A 15,599-nucleotide genomic window follows, 5' to 3' on the forward strand; every position below is an offset into this window, starting at 1 on the left:
AAAATCTGCTTGGATGAAATCAAAGGACTTGGATCCCAATGTGAGAGTCCATGATTGAGCGTTATCTCTTTATTCTCGAGCAAATTTTGCCCTATTAGAGTGGCGAGCCCAAATTACGGACATAACAGCTCGCCTACCGAAAAGCCGAATTGACGACTTTTTTGTTGCTTACTTGATGAATGAAATATGACTCTCTAAGGTCTTCGATTCGGCTCTTTCCCTAATTTCAAGGCCGGCCGAGACAAAAATTCGAATTTTTGTTGCTTTCACGAAACCAGTTTGGAAAAACTTGAAACCAAGTTATGGCAGTTCTCGTCCGTGCCATCAATCCTCTAAAATCATTTTCGACCACAAGTGAAAAAGTTGGAGAAATGGCAGAACATGAAAATGCGAAGTTACAAGCCTGGAGAAGGATTGAAAAAAAAAATCTGCATTTTCTCCATCAAAAAATGAACTATCAACTCGTGAAAGCTTCTTAAGAAATAAGAAATAATTGGTGTTCCCTGCCATATATATATAATAAAGGTCAAACTGGTCACTAAGGTTCTCAGAATTATCCATGAAAAAGGGCCTCGAGATGCAGATAAAAATGCAAAAAAATACGCCCAAGATGCAAATAAACTTCAAAGATGCTTTTATATTGTTATGGCATACCAATGTATATTAAGCAATTTGTTATATTGGACACATATATTCTAATGACAGTACGCTCTGATTCCACTGGATCAGCATCTGAACATTAATCTAAGACTAAACGTCCATAACAAAAATAGGTACTTGTTCGTCCCCCTCCCCTCCTCTGTGTCAAATTCTCATCAAAATAGTGAAAATACAAATTTTCCACCCAAAGAAAATCAGTCAAAAGAAGCCTAAAATGCATAAAAATGTGAAAACGGACCAAAGATACAAATGATGCAAATAAAGGTTCAGGATACAAAAAGATGCAATTAAGGGCCCAGGATGCAAATAGATGTGATTTGCGTAAGTTTGAGAACACGAGTGGTGATGACCCATGGCGACACCAAGACATACAGGGAAAAGACTTCCCCTTGAGCTCATTGGACACTAGCGATCAAAATTTCGAAACGAACTACGAAATTTTTGATTGGAAGGGAGCAGATATGTGTCAATTGCATTCTATAAATTTAATGAAAAAATTACAATTGCAAATATACTCGCTTAAGATGCAATTAATTACAATTACTTCATTTCGAGATATGATTAATCACAGTTACTATAACTTTTTTCAGAACACCTCTTTAGCATAAAAGGATGCGGTCTATTGTATATGCCAGATATCTTTAAGGTCCATCGATTTTCATTTTTAGCTCGGACGGACGTGTCTTCGATTTTGTCTCCAAGTATCACTTTTTCACTCGAGTTTTAATCCAAGAACGCTAGTGGAAGGCTCGAAATTGGGAATGCAAGGCAAGGCAAGGATGGAAAGGGGAGGGAGGAAGACGGGGTCGGGGTCACTTGGAAAGGGTGGTGGTGGAGGCTTGGATGTGGATTACTATTAGTGCGTTCAGTACCAACAATTGGCGCCCGCTTGAGTGAATGAATTAACAAAGGAAGCAATTCATCAACATTTGAAGCGCTCACTACCAAGATAATTATTAGTCTCCGGCCCAGGAATTCGTTGTTCTCTTGAACCACGTGGTGACGCGGCTACTCCCTTGGTTGGTTGGTTGGTTGGTTGGTTGGTCGGACGGTGCCCCGGCCAAGAAACGCATTTGGAGTGAGTGTTTGTGGCTATCAAAGCCATTCAAAAGTCCAAAACCCTGCTAACCAGGAGCCCAGAACAAATTCTAAACAACTTGATGGTGTCATGGAATGCGGCAATCGAAAAAGTGTTGATTTGAAGTTATTCACGTACAATACCATCTTCCTGTAGCGTTTGAACAAACCCTAAAACTTAAATTGATCCACATGTTGTTAATTCTATTTTCGTTTGAAACCAGAAACCTTACCCTGGGTGATTTGAGTGGTCGATCCCAAAAATAAAAGAAACTATTTGTGAGACTAAGTAGATTGAGCAAAAAGTGGGATCGAACACACAAAACTGAGCATCAGTCGCTCTACTCGAAATCTCCCTCCAAGACAACGAATGAGAGCGAAGAAAGCGCATTGAACAAATAGAATGAATTGTGCGAATGAGAAGCCTACTTTCAAGATTTTTTTCTATTTCGAGGCTTATCATCATGGAGCTCACCTAGCAATTACCTACATACTAAAAACGTATTATGAATAATCATATGATGCCCACGTAGTTTTCCGTAAGCTTCGAAATATTTGTTGCTCTTCATGTAACTTTGACTCACTTCAACCCAACTAACAACAGGATACAGAAGTATGTACTGCAGTATGGGCGGACTTGTTGGAATCGCCCTGTGGCAAATAGGCCGAAGTCGGTGTGTTCAGCCACCTCTTTGAACTTAGTGACCGAGTTGTTCCAGCCTTCCTCAAACGCTAAAAGCCAAGCCAGCCTTCATTTTTTCAGTCCTGGGTCATGATTTGAAATTTCTTTGTTTTCTTGACCCAGCGTTAGTGATTGTATTCACTCTGTTCACGTTTTGCAAGGAAGGTCGACTTCCCTCTTCAGAATAATGCACCACCTAATCAATGATACAAGTCTATTTTGTGCCGCGGAACATTAGAGACCGCCAGGTTAGAACGAAATATAGGTATCTTAACAACATGAAGCCTTCAACTTGAGTTTTGTAAGTAATGCAACTAAAGCAAGCAATGTGATGATTGGATCTTACGATGGAAATCTTTGAGAGACTCATTTCGAGTTAGGCACTAGCATAAAATATAATCTACGTACACCGAACATATTAATGTTGATATTGATGTCGAAAGAAAATGATCTAAGAAAAAGATCTAGATCAAGTGAAATGATGTCTCGCATCAGTGGTATAAACCACGTTTTGTTTCAAGCCTTCTGTTAACCTGTCTTGAAAGGGCACAACAGTTGCGAAGTGTCCCATACCATAGGTTTAGTACATACGCTTTAACAATGTGATAAGCTGTATCAGTCGAGTGCAGACAGTCACTTCAATGTGGCACCTTTGGGATCACATTTCATTTTCAAAATCAGCTCCGGCTGTTTTTATTCATTTGTTGTTATCTATTTGAGGAAACACTTTCAGCCTTCCTAGCTTGGCTTTTTGAAAGCATTGGTCACCGCCAGCCAGACTGGCGACAAAGCCAATCAAACCCAGTTTTTTTCTTTTTAATCTATGAATTGGTCAAATAGACATTCACTACTTACATGTTCCATTGACGTTCCTGGACATGACTCTGCCGTGACCGGCCGGAATTGTGCCCAGTGGCGATAGGGATTGAGCCATGATATGAGCAGCTGCCAAATTGCCGCCTATAGCCCGCGCTCCCAAGCTCACGGGCTGGCCCAATTGGGAAGCCAAGAGAGGTACTGTCGAGTGGGGGTGGGTCCCGGCCAAGGAGTGGGGCGGGGCCAAACTGGTAACTGGAATGGCCCCCACGGGTGGCGGAGGGGACGACACCACGGATGAGTAAGGGGGTGGCCCGGGGAACGGAGCCCCTCGAAGGCGAAGAAGCCCGACACTTTCAAAGTCCGCGTCCAGGGTTTTGGACAACACACTCGCGTGGGCGACATTGGGCGGTCCGATCCTCGTCCCGGAGGTGGGTGTGGTTGAGGTGGCCAGATTGGGCGAGCTCGACGAAGGGCGGTGGGCGGACTGATTGGAGCCCGGGCGCGGACGTGAGCGCGGTGAGCCCACGCCCATGGACATCTTTTTAGGAGCCGAGTATAAATGTCTAACGAAGAGCCGAGACAGTCACTGGGATGTATGGTATCACTGTAATCGCTCTTAAAGGTCAACTAAGGTGGCTTGGCACGAACCAATTAGAGGTGCAATGATTTAAAATTCAGACTGATTGAGGGTGGGTCATGAAATGAATGGTTTGGCACTCGTTTTCATACTTATGTAGATCGGACGGGAGACAGTAGTGTGGGCAGGTCCAGCCCGATATTCGACAACGACCCACGATTGGTTCTTGGAGGATTTCACTTACTCGGGGTTAATCTTTCGTGGTCAGGAATGAAGAAACACCACCGACCGCGTCATTGAGTGGCCAGCGAATCTCTGCTGTCCGAAAATGTGGCCCCAAAGTCGTTGAAACCGAGAGCAGCCATCACTACCCGAACGAGACCGAGAAAAGCACATTATTCACGTAAATGAGCGACAACGACGTCAAAGGAGTTAGTTGACCACTCAGAGACTCGAAAACACACGGAGATCCCTCCCACTTGTCGTCCTGCTCTCAACTACTACCACTGTACCAGACAAACGACCCATTCGGCATTCACCCCCGAAACATCATCAGTCAGTCGGTGGCTATCTTTATGGCAGCAGAATACGTAAAGAAGGGCTGCAGGAAGAAAGAGAAGAAGGAGAAGGAAAAAAAACTCGTTTTCCGCGAAAAGTGCATAATGGGGTTGGCTGAAGACAGGATTGACCCGAGACTCCTCATCATTTGAATGGTTGGATGGTCGTCATTGATTTTCAAGCTCGGCTTTCAAGTTCGTGCACATCGCCACAGGATCGACAGTCAGACAACTTCAGAGCGAGCTTTTTTTCCCCGTTTCGCCCATTGAATCTTGAAAGTGACTGCTTTTTCGGAGGGAGGGGAAGGGTCACGATTGGTTTGACATTGAATTAGCGACTCGTCGGAATCCGGAATTATCACAAACCAATTATTCCAGTCTCGTCCAGTTCGTGAATGGTGGGACGGGGGCAATTCATATGCACCCTACTCGTCCAACCGTTGTTTTTCCATGTGTAGAGCTAAGGCTAATAGTGTCTGGATTGGACTGGTCGAGGAAAACTGACCGTTACGGATAATTTGCATGTCAATCGAATGGTCAGCGGATTATTTTAACTATGTCACTCACGAGGGAAAACTAGCACGTCACTCATTGCGCGATTTGCGGCAATTCTCTTGAGATGAAAGGACCACTCAAAGGGTCCCAACTGCACGTGGGCTGGGTTGTCCCCGCCCAAGCTGCGAGCTCAAAAAATTCAATCGTCAATCGTCACTGGCTCATCGTGAGATGAGTTATTTTGGTACCAGACACACACGTCCTCGAATTTGGGCAATCCAATGAACCCACTGCCAATGTCAAGATGCATTGGTGATTGAAACAGTTTGTTCATAACATCAACTATTAACTGGCTGGTCGTGTTCGTTTTTCAAGGAGTTGGCTGAGGTGTTGTTGTTGTCGTCGTTGCCGTTGTTGTTGTTGAGGGAGAATCAGAATAAGTTCGAACTCCCTCACTCCTTTCGTGTTCTCCAGATCTGAGATCTGAGTATTACTAAGAACGAGTCCATGCGTTTGCAGCGTGTGCGTGTATATGTGTGTGTGTGTCAGTGTACTACTTGTACCAACACTTACTAGCTTAGATGTAGTAGGAGTTCGGTTAGAGGAGGAACAATGTGCAGATTCGCGAAGGGCCATCATCCATGCCTTGGTCGGCCTCGAAAATTTGCAGACTTGCGGACCCAAAACAGGGTCGCCGGCACCCGTTACGATTAGGCGAGGGAAAACCGATGAGCACCCCTATAACTACTTCTACCCTTTCACGAAAAGGCAATGGAGATCACTCAATAAAAAGACCAGCGATAACCTCATCATCAGTGTCGAATAAAAGGCCTCAAATAGTACAGCTATGGCGGAACCAATATGCTTTTGTTCAATTTGTTAGCCAAATCCAACGAGCAGCCCTGAGTGCGTTTTTGCCATGATCTCGTCGGTTTCCCTCTCCCTCTCCATACCCCCCCCCCTCTCTCTCTCTCTCTCTCTCTCTCCATAATGTGGGTGAGTGGAGTGCTTGTCTCTCTCTTTCTCTCTCTGGCTGAACTGANCCCCTCTCTCTCTTTCTCTCTCTCTTTCTACATAATGTGGGTGAGTGGAGTGCTTGTCTCACTCTTTCTCTCTCTGGCTGAACTGAGTGACTGCCTCTTTGCAGTTCTGAGTTCTTTGAGCGGATTCGGTGGGCTAAAAAGCATTTGCGAATCAGGTGCTGCTGCAATGGATGCTGGGCAGCTCTCCACCTGCTGCCCTCGCGTCAAATGGCCTACCAACCGGCCGTATAGACCGACCGACCGACAGACAGACAGACCGACAGACAAACAGCCAGCCAGCCAGCCAACTTCGAGTTGCGGATCGAGAAGTGAAGAAGCAAAAAAACCGCACAGAAGAAGCGAAGCAAAGACCTAGAAAGAGCTAGAGCTCACAGGGAGCTGGAGAAGGCCCACCAACGCACTCCTTTAAGCCACGTACACTACATAGCGTACATGTTGTACATCGCTTGGGCCGACAACCTTGTTCAATTGCCGATCATGGTAACAAAAGTCGTCGCCTTTTTTTGCGAGGAATGCTTAGCCCCTTCGATCTTGCGAATACAGGCTCGGGCTCTAGACTATAACAAATACACCATGTATAATAGGAGAGAAGGTGTGTGGGAGTTGCTGGGCATTTTATAAAAAAGTACTTAAAATCGTACGCTCATCATTCGGTGATCCCACCCTTCTCATTAATCAGCATTATGGTACTTTCCTAACCAGGCTTGTCTTACTCGATGTTTTACTCAAAACACATGGTTGCCTGGCGAATGATTGTGGTTTCCTTTTAAACTATTTGCATATTCATTAATGCCTAGAAGAGCAAACCCTTCGATTATTTGCCTTTATTACTTTAAAGGACTTGCAACAATTATCAGTTGATTCCAAGAAGCGGAATGGATTTCGACGAGAACATAGTTCAGAACATAAAAATATTTACAGTATAATCTTCTTAAACCAGTTACATCAAGGTTAGATTTACATATGCATATCACTCAACAGTTCAATGTTCAGAGAGGGTATGCAAGGTCTACTGTACTGTCTACTGTATGTTTTCAAAAGCATCCATAAGATTTGTTCCAAACCAGGTTTTAGGGTCAAATGCATCGACCATAGGGGATTTTTGTGCGTTTTGAGAGCATCTTCAAGCCCTCGAGAATCCAGGCTAGTTCGAACAATGAAGCCAAACTCTCTTCTTTCCCCTCATATTAACGATTTGCTTCCCTCTAGTATTCGTAGGGAAGACGTGGGCATTGTTGATTCGGTAGCATTTTTGAAGTTAGACTTGGACAAATTCTTCAATACCGTTCCAAATCAACCCTACAATCAAGGACTCGCTCGGTCTGCCAGCCCAAATTCGTTAGTAGACCATATATCATGTTAAGATTAAAAGGTACAAAATAGACGAAACGTAACCTTTCATGTTACTCGTACTAGGGATTACATTCCATTTCATCAAAATCACCCCATTTGAGTACTTCTAACGAGTGCTACAGGTATTTCTATATACTCCCGGTATTGGTCGTTGATTTCTTAATTTCCAGATTTGGCTTGACTCACATTTGGAAATGATTGCTAGGCCCTGATTGCAGACAAATTTTGTATAATATCTATATCTATTTAGTATAATATCTAGAAAGTCACCAGACTAGTGTTGACATTTTAATTGCAGTTCCAGTTTTATGATATACATGGTCGTTCAGCGCACAAAACCTTTCATTTCCAACCGTTTTCTGGGCGGTTTTTATATGCTTTAGACAAACCGTTCTCATCGATTCTTTGGTGAACCCCTAGTGCTGAATAGACAAATGTTCGGCAAGGTATTTTCTAAGCCATATGAATGCAGACAATTTTCTTTGCATTTCTATATATCAACGTAACTTGACAAGAGTTCATGAAGTGGTTGTTTTCAAAACAATTCTTAAGAAAACATGAAGATGGTTAAAACACCAATAGCGTCATTCAAGCACAGACCGTAAATCCTATTTCAATTTCACATAGAACCCTAAGACTAGATGGCAAGCAAAAATGGTAAGAAAATTTCAAAACAGGGACCCTGTAATGCACTCTCAAATGACTAAAAGGTTTTGTGGGTTTTGTGCTATAGGAAAAGATAAATGCAATTGAAAGTGGTGTAATTGAAAGGAGTGTAATTGAACTATAAATAAAAAGTAATTGTAATTGAACAAGTTTGAAAATAAATGAGTTGTCACTTATACATTTTAAACCTATGTATTTGTAATTGTCATCCCTCATCAATAACAGAGTCGACACTAAATATGATCCTGAAGGACTCTATATCAGGTTATGAAAACCAAATTGATCTCCATAATAAACCCGCTTACTCACTTTCTCATGAAGGCAAGCAAAACTAGTACGTCATTCTAACAACCTTGTCTTGACACTCTGAGGCTGAAAGATTCTTGGCTCTAAGACTTTAAGCCCCAAAATATTTTTCATTTGGCTCAAATCTTTCTTTACGAATATTTATTTTGTCTTTCTGGACCATCAATAGTCCTCTTACGCTGGACTTCAAGCACAAAAAAGCACTGAAATAATCCTTCTCCTACGACAACAGCATTTTCAAAATCAGTTCTGAATTAGGATTTTTGGGGGGCTGTGGATGGCAAAAATGTACTTGGGATCAAATTTGGTAACCTAATTTTAAAACATTTATTTTATTATTTAATAATTATTTAATAGTAATGTGCACATTCACTTCTGTGGGAAAGAAAGGAGACAGACATCATGACCAGGGCAGTCCAAAAAAATGCATTATTATTCTTTTTTCCAATCTCTATGTACCATTTGCATTATTTTGCACCATTTTAGTGGCTCAAAAATCGATGCTTTTCTTACCCTTTTTCTTGAAAATATAGAATAAATGAAAAATGAATTATCTTCTCACATTTCATGTTGTTTGCTTATTTGTTTCATTTTTTTCCTAAATGGTGTGATTATCTTGCTTTTTTTGGATAACACAACTATTCACAATTACGTCTCTTCAGCAGGCAAAACCAGACTGTTCCAAATACTTCACTAATTTTTGGCACCTGGTCCAAGTATCTTGTGATTTATTTCCGTTCCTGTGCGTGGTATGCTTCCTTGCAAGCGCAACATAGCTGATGCATGACTTTGGCACAAATATTTTGGAATGACGCCAGCTGCTATTGTTCAAAGAACATACAGTATCAAGAGTTTATTTTGCAACCTAACATGCTTTATTAGTTTTGGCTTTGGATGCGCGGTGCACTTTAAATAAGAAATATGGTCTGCCATAACTATTCAAGAGAATAGAGTGCTTATAGCCCCCTTACGCTGCACGAAATATGTTTTACGTTCTACACTTCAGAGGGCGCTTTGTCATTCAGCCTCTGCCCAATAAATGGCCGATTGGGCCAATTCCTTGTTATTGAATTATAATGGGTTTGTGTTATTTTTGGCTAATTCTATCAAAATCTTATTTATAATTAATGACCCGGGTCACATAACGTCCGGAAAAGAAATTCCGTTCAAGGCAAGGCAAGAGGAGTTTATTTAGCAATCTACCGTGCGTCTTCCCGTTTTCTTTGGGCAGTGTGACGTTGCAAATAAGGGCCCTTATAGAGAAAATTGTTCCCCCCCTTTTTTATATGCTCTTGAATTTTAGCTTACCATGGCAATCTGTTGTTTTATTATTATTTTACTGGCTTTCTGAAAAGAGTAAATTGGACTAGAATTAGCTGCAATTTTTTGCATCTATACAATTTGCGTTATTTGTACAGCCCTGATCATGAACAAAGTGGACTGTAATCTAGACTAATTTAGCTCATTGTTAGAATACCGTTGTACATAAAGAGGGGCATTTCATCTATGCATAGGTTGGGATTCCCTGGTTGGGAGGTAACATTGGACGTTTTGGCGGAAGTTTTGAATCACTTCGCATCCTCTTTTTCTTGTTTTCTGTTTGATCCTGTTTGAAACGTTTAGAAATTAAAGAATTCCTGGCATGCTTAACTGTAATATGTTTTATGTTAATTTTTTTTTTGGCCTTGTTGTTTCATTGACCTCATTCAACTATTTGGCCTGGTTCTCTTTTGTCTTGAAATGTTTCGGACTCTGTTCTCAATCTCAGATATACCTGGCATTGCCACCCTGGCATGAATTTATGTGCCTTCAAAGCGGATTTGGAAATCATCAGCCTGATCATGTTTGTTTGATGCCTTTTTTTCTTGATTGTGAAGCCAAGCATTGGTCCCTAAATATAAACGGCCGTGACCAGCCCCAGGATTAGAGTCCCCAAACCTGGGGAAAAATGTTCCAGAAACGTGACATCCCGGACCGTATTTCGATTTTACCACTCGGCGAAGGACTTGAATGTAATTTGAGCTTAAGGCACATTTCTTCTTACTCCTCTCGGTTAGATGAACGTCGGATGCGCCGCTATCTAGAAAGAAACATGGTTTAGAGTTGGAGTGGTGCACTGATTCCGATCCAAATCCGGCGGAGGGAGCTGCCACTCAGGCTGAGTCTCAACCCTCTCAAGGGCCCAACTAGAGCCGAACGAACCGAGATGGCTGATTCGGATTTTTCCGTCAATGGGAGAAAAGAGGGTGCGTGATTTTGATTTCATTTTCTTCGGAAACCTCGGCATTCACAGCCTACCACCGCTCCCTACCACTCCTCACATCCGTCGGACCAGCAGCAGTCATTCAGCTCATCAGTGTCGCCACATCTGGCACTGGGCACGCCCGGGCACCCAGCCCATAGCTGGATGGAAACCCATGGCATGGCCCACCTATAACTTGGAGATGGCCTAAAACACTATGCGGGTGGGGTACTGGCCTGAGGGCAGTCAGGACCGCCAACTGCTCCGTCTTACGGCCACAGGAATAAGCCCCCAACCGAGCTAGGGTTTCTTTTAGTGACAGTCTACGGCAGCACTGAAGATGCGACTTGTTATGACATGATGACTGAGGATGGGGAGCCATGCCGGGGACGCCGGGGACCGACTCCATGCCCAGGCAGGGGGATGGACTGACTGACCGAACGACAGAACGACTGGATGGCGTGTTGACCAATCATGTGGATGCCGGTCCCAGTTCCAACCCCTAAGCTTAGGCGTCTGACCGAAATGATCGACGGACGATAGTGGTTCCAGTCAATCCGTTGGTTTCTGGTTGACCTCAAGACCTGGGACGGCATCCAACGAGCCAACGAGCCGGTCAAGCTGGGCTCAAGCTGGCCCGCCTCCTCCTCTCCGCCTGTCTGCCCCTCTGCATCGCTGCTCGACTTCCTGACCGCGCTCCAGCATTGATTCAGCATGGATTTGATGTACAGCACGTACGGGCCGGCGCCCGCCGACGCGGACGCTATGGCTCTGACCCTGGGGGGTGGCCCCCGACTGGCGCCCACCCAGGCCTACCCCCACGCCACCACGGGTCCGGCCGCCTCGCACGCGCCTCACCACCGTTTACCCGCCCGGTAGGTGCCGTTGAATTGACTCCATGACTGATTACTGGCCCGTGGAGGGCGCGTGATCTCCCTTCGGACTTGGTCCTCGTCCTGGATTTTTCTGTATTTTGCTGTCCGATTTTCCGTGCGTTCTTCCACTCATTTCACTCGTTTCATTCGGTCTATGATTGATCTAACGGCCCGATCCCGTCCGAGGCGTGTCTCTCGGGCGGGTCCGTTAATGGTTTATCAGTTCCGGTCTCGAGATGCGGCTCGGCGACCGGGGTCAGGACCGAGATGAGACATATCTGGTCCTTTTTTTTCTAATAACCGCATGTGTATCGGTGGATCATATCTTTTTATGGTCATTTCAGGTTCCGGGATGGCGTGTCGTTGAGTAGTGTATCCTCTCAAAACGTGTTGCTCTTCACTTCGCGTCTGGCCGCCGCCGTGGGTCCGCCTACGGGGGCGGGCCAGGCCTCGGGGTCGCATGTTTTCGTGTGCGATCTCAACACACCGTGGGACGTGCATTGGGTCACTTCGCGCTTGGGTCAGGTCACGGCCTTGACCTGGGACGCGGCGGGTCGACAGTTCGCCCTGGCCGACGACCAAGGCCACGCTCAGATCTGGGCCATGCTCGATTGTGTCTTGTCCCAATGGAAGTGTGTATTAAAGGAATGTCTACCGGGCGAGAAAATCATCCAGGCCCAATTCCTTCATGCCGGTCCCAAGGTACGTCCCACCCTAACCTGCTTTGGTCTCCCTAAGCTCCAGACCGTCAATTTGGGGAAAGGGCCTGAAGCCTGCGTGGTCCCGTATGAGGCCCATGCTCACGGCTCGCTCACCCTTTTTACCCTGTTAATTAATCCTCCAAATCTCTGGCCCACAGACCGTGTTGAATAGCGATGGATTAGAGAGCGCCTTATACTCCGAGAAGTTTACCCGCCTGCCTGGACCGGCCTTGGCCTCGGCCTTTGTTCAACGACGTCTGGTCGGATTGGCGCTCATCAGTTCTTCGGGCGTGTTCACCCTCATCACGATCTCGACGGCTGGACGAGTGCGAACCGCCCAGGCTCTATTAGGTGGACGCCGACGCAAGATCAAGCTCGTGTCCATGGCTTTTCTGCGATGTAAGAACGAGGGATGAAGTAGTTGGACGCCTCCAACTGACAATCAAGCCTGAATATCTTCTTTTTCGCTGTAGCCGGTCCCTTGGTGGTGGCCACTTCCGATGGCAATGCCCAACACCCCATCCTGATCCATTCCATTGTGCCACAATTCAATGCCGCTGACCAAGTGTCCGTAGCGGTGGAAGACTATCCCGGGATATTCCTTAATACACGCCAACCGGGTCAGTTCACCGTTTTCACGACTCACGGTTCAGTGGGTAGAAATGACCATCAATAATCATTATATGATCGATCGGTGGTGTTTTTTTTTGTTTTTTTGCAGTGGCCAAAGATGACGATTACCAAGCCGTGGTCGAGCTGTGCTTCGTGATGAGGGAGGATTGTGACTCGATCCTGATCGGCACGCACCACGAATCCGGCGGCAAAGTCCAACTCTGGGCGGTCCAAGACACCCACCACGCCATTCACAAAATATTTGCCATGGGCGGGGCATTGGATGGGGCGCCAGTACCCCGGTTGGCCTTACCGGTAGGTGAATTTCCCATTCCAAATTTCTAAAAAGAAGGAATTCAAATGAAGCAAAGTTAAATTTCCTTCCTTTTCAATGAAAGTGTGATGCTTTCAAGACGTTCCCATTGCAAGAAAGTCACTAATTAAAACGAATGAAAATGAAAAACTAACAATGTAAGAAAGTTGATGTAATTTTGCAATGCTATTCATAGCTCCTTAGCGAGAAACGACTTTCGTTGATGCTCAGGTGGACTAGATCCTTTCGATAAAAACGTTTTTTTTTTCGGCATTTCATTTCCATTTCTTCGCCCAATTTTGTTCAATGAATCTTTTCCAAGATCAATTAGAGAGAGAGAGACACATGCTCTTTTGAATGAATGAATTAACCCGGTCCTCCGAACTTTTATACCTTTTCAGGCCTGGCAATACATCGAGATGTTTTCAGGTCCGTGCTCTGCCTTGGCCGCCTTGGCCACGCCCCCCTGGTCAGTCCAAGGTATCGGCGGCCCTGGTGGCGCCCCGTCTTGCTACATCATAGTGGCCTTCAATGACGGATCCATCCATTGTCTACTTCGGGACTCGTTGCAACACATTGCCAGCGTGGACCTGCCCAAATCATCGGTGCGCGCTCACTTGTCCGGGGGCGGTGGGGGTGGAGCCATCAGCTCGATGTGCTTCACGGCCACGGCCAATGCCCTTGTGGTCAATGACAGTTGGGGTCAGATCCATTTGTATCGGGTGTCGCCCATCTCGGATCCCGGCGGGAGTCACTCCATTCCCTACCTAGTGACCATGTTCGAGTATTGCCTTGTGTCCGGTATCGACTTCTGGGATTTGACCTTGTGCACCCGACATGGCTTCATAGAGGCCATTGGCGAGAAGTTGCGAGCCAATTTCGAGCTCCAATCCGAGAGTCATCGGAGTTACTATTTCTACCAATTGGCCATGATCGAGTCCTTCTTGTATCGGTTGAGTCCGGCCTTGGAGTACAAGGCCGCCGACCTGTTCGCCAAGGTCACCCTAATGTCCATCCATGGTGTGTTCAAATCCGCATTGCGCACTTTGGAGGTCAAATCGTTTCTCGAGGGCGAGATCACCATGGGGAGTTCCGTGGCAAGTACGTTGCATCTTTTTTTTTCCCCTTTCACAATTTCACAGGACCCTTTAAAAAGGTCCTGTATATTCATCCACTTTCCACGAAGCCAAGGAACAGGCGGATTATAACCTAACCTTAGGCATGGAGTAGATAATTATCATTTATTAACTAAGTACTTTATGTGCCTAAGAGTAAATCATTTTCATTTTTTCATTTACTCCTCGACCCCATGGCAGACATTTTGAAGCAAAACCCGTCCGAGTGGGATTTGGAAAAGCTGTTCCAAGTGTTCCAGGGCACCCACGGCACCGACCTGAACACGGAGCCCGGGTTCTGTCAATCCTTCCAGCACCTCATTCAATGGTCGTCCACGTTGTGTCTTCACATCTTGGCCGGCCTACCCGAGTACAAACAAATGCGCAAAGGCTTGGGCTTTGACCTCCACAAAGACCCGCAAGTGTTGCTCATCCTGCGCGAGATCCTGTATGTGGTGCGCATTTGGAGCCATTTTCAGGATGGCTGCCTGCCCTCGTTCACGCAAGGATCCGACTTCAACGTGGTCTCACAGTGCTTCAACATGGTCACCAAACTCAAAGATAACCCCTCAGACGAGGGACTGCACGGTAAGAGCCCGAACTATGCGAACTAGTCACGATGAGAAATCACTTTTCATCTTTCTCTGATGTACTTCCATCCTATGAAAATCGATTCACGACCTTCCTTCATGTTCTCTCCAGATGACTGCCTTCGTTTGCCGAGTCAAGTGATGTTGCCTCCTCTGAATCTCACCATCAAGGCCCGAGGCGTGGCTCCCATGGTGGTGGCATTTCATCGGTCCCCTATGAGCTTTGAGTTTGGTGAGGAACCGGACCTGGAGACCTCGGCCCCACCCCCCGAGCCCCTCTTCATTGAAGGGGCCATGAGTAGTCAACAGTTAATGGACTGCTCTCGACTCATTTACTTGGGCAAGAACCCGACCGCCGTGAAGATGTCCACGCGCAGCTACGCCATGTCGTTTCCGGGGCCCAATCCAAACGTCAATCAACCCGTGGCCATTAAATCATGGGAGAAGCGATGGGTGCGACAGTGTCCCTCTGGTGGAAATTGGAAAATCCGCCATATGACTGATTAAAACTCGGGAAATAAACGTTTTGAAGGCATTTTGAAACAAGTTTGACGACTTGGGTTGCGTTATTTCGATTGGACGACGAAAAAGTATCACTTCGTACTCGCGGACCTAGGGTTTCTCCTTGAATTCGGAGTCAACTTCTGTTTCATTTTGATAGCGCTCAGTGTCCGACCGACTCATCTGATCATCAGAAATTGATGTGCACTAACTCCCAACCGCTCAGCTTCATTTCTGCCTGACAACATTGGGTGGGACTAGAGGTGGGACCAAGTGGTGGGAGGTCAGGGTCAAACTAGATTACACTACTGAAGATAATAATAGGCTCCAGTTTATTTAGGTCTTTGCTTTAAAATTGGGCTTAATCATCATCATAATTCATGAAGAAAGACAGGGATTGCACAATCGGATGTAC

The 15,599-nt window shown here is 45.6% G+C and overlaps 2 protein-coding genes across 3 annotated transcripts in view; one reads left to right on the forward strand and one right to left on the reverse strand.

Moving 5' to 3' along the window:
* LOC131887848 (NGFI-A-binding protein homolog) overlaps positions 1-5,285 on the reverse strand; it is a 40,117-nt gene extending 34,832 nt beyond the window's left edge. The window contains exon 1 of the mRNA XM_059236579.1: positions 3,275-5,285. Coding sequence (XP_059092562.1) covers positions 3,275-3,776 — 502 coding nt within the window. The 5' untranslated portion in view covers positions 3,777-5,285. The remainder of the gene's footprint in view (positions 1-3,274) is intronic.
* Positions 5,286-10,835: 5,550 nt separating this feature from the next.
* Positions 10,836-15,230, forward strand: LOC131887894 (mediator of RNA polymerase II transcription subunit 16-like). 2 transcript variants are annotated; one of them, XM_059236624.1, is made up of 8 exons: positions 10,836-11,352; positions 11,697-12,054; positions 12,212-12,452; positions 12,527-12,673; positions 12,775-12,980; positions 13,380-14,079; positions 14,295-14,681; positions 14,796-15,230. In XM_059236624.1, the coding sequence occupies exons 1-8, from the start codon at positions 11,192-11,194 to the stop codon at positions 15,188-15,190; spliced, it is 2,595 nt and encodes an 864-aa protein (XP_059092607.1). In that variant the 5' UTR covers positions 10,836-11,191; the 3' UTR covers positions 15,191-15,230. The 2 variants fall into 2 exon arrangements, with proteins under 2 accessions (XP_059092607.1, XP_059092615.1); XM_059236632.1 differs by lacking the exon at positions 10,836-11,352 and adding an exon at positions 11,605-11,633.
* The last annotated feature ends 369 nt before the right edge of the window (positions 15,231-15,599 follow it).

The sequence above is a fragment of the Tigriopus californicus genome, chromosome 1 (assembly GCF_007210705.1).
Source record: "Tigriopus californicus strain San Diego chromosome 1, Tcal_SD_v2.1, whole genome shotgun sequence".
Taxonomy (NCBI): domain Eukaryota; kingdom Metazoa; phylum Arthropoda; class Copepoda; order Harpacticoida; family Harpacticidae; genus Tigriopus; species Tigriopus californicus.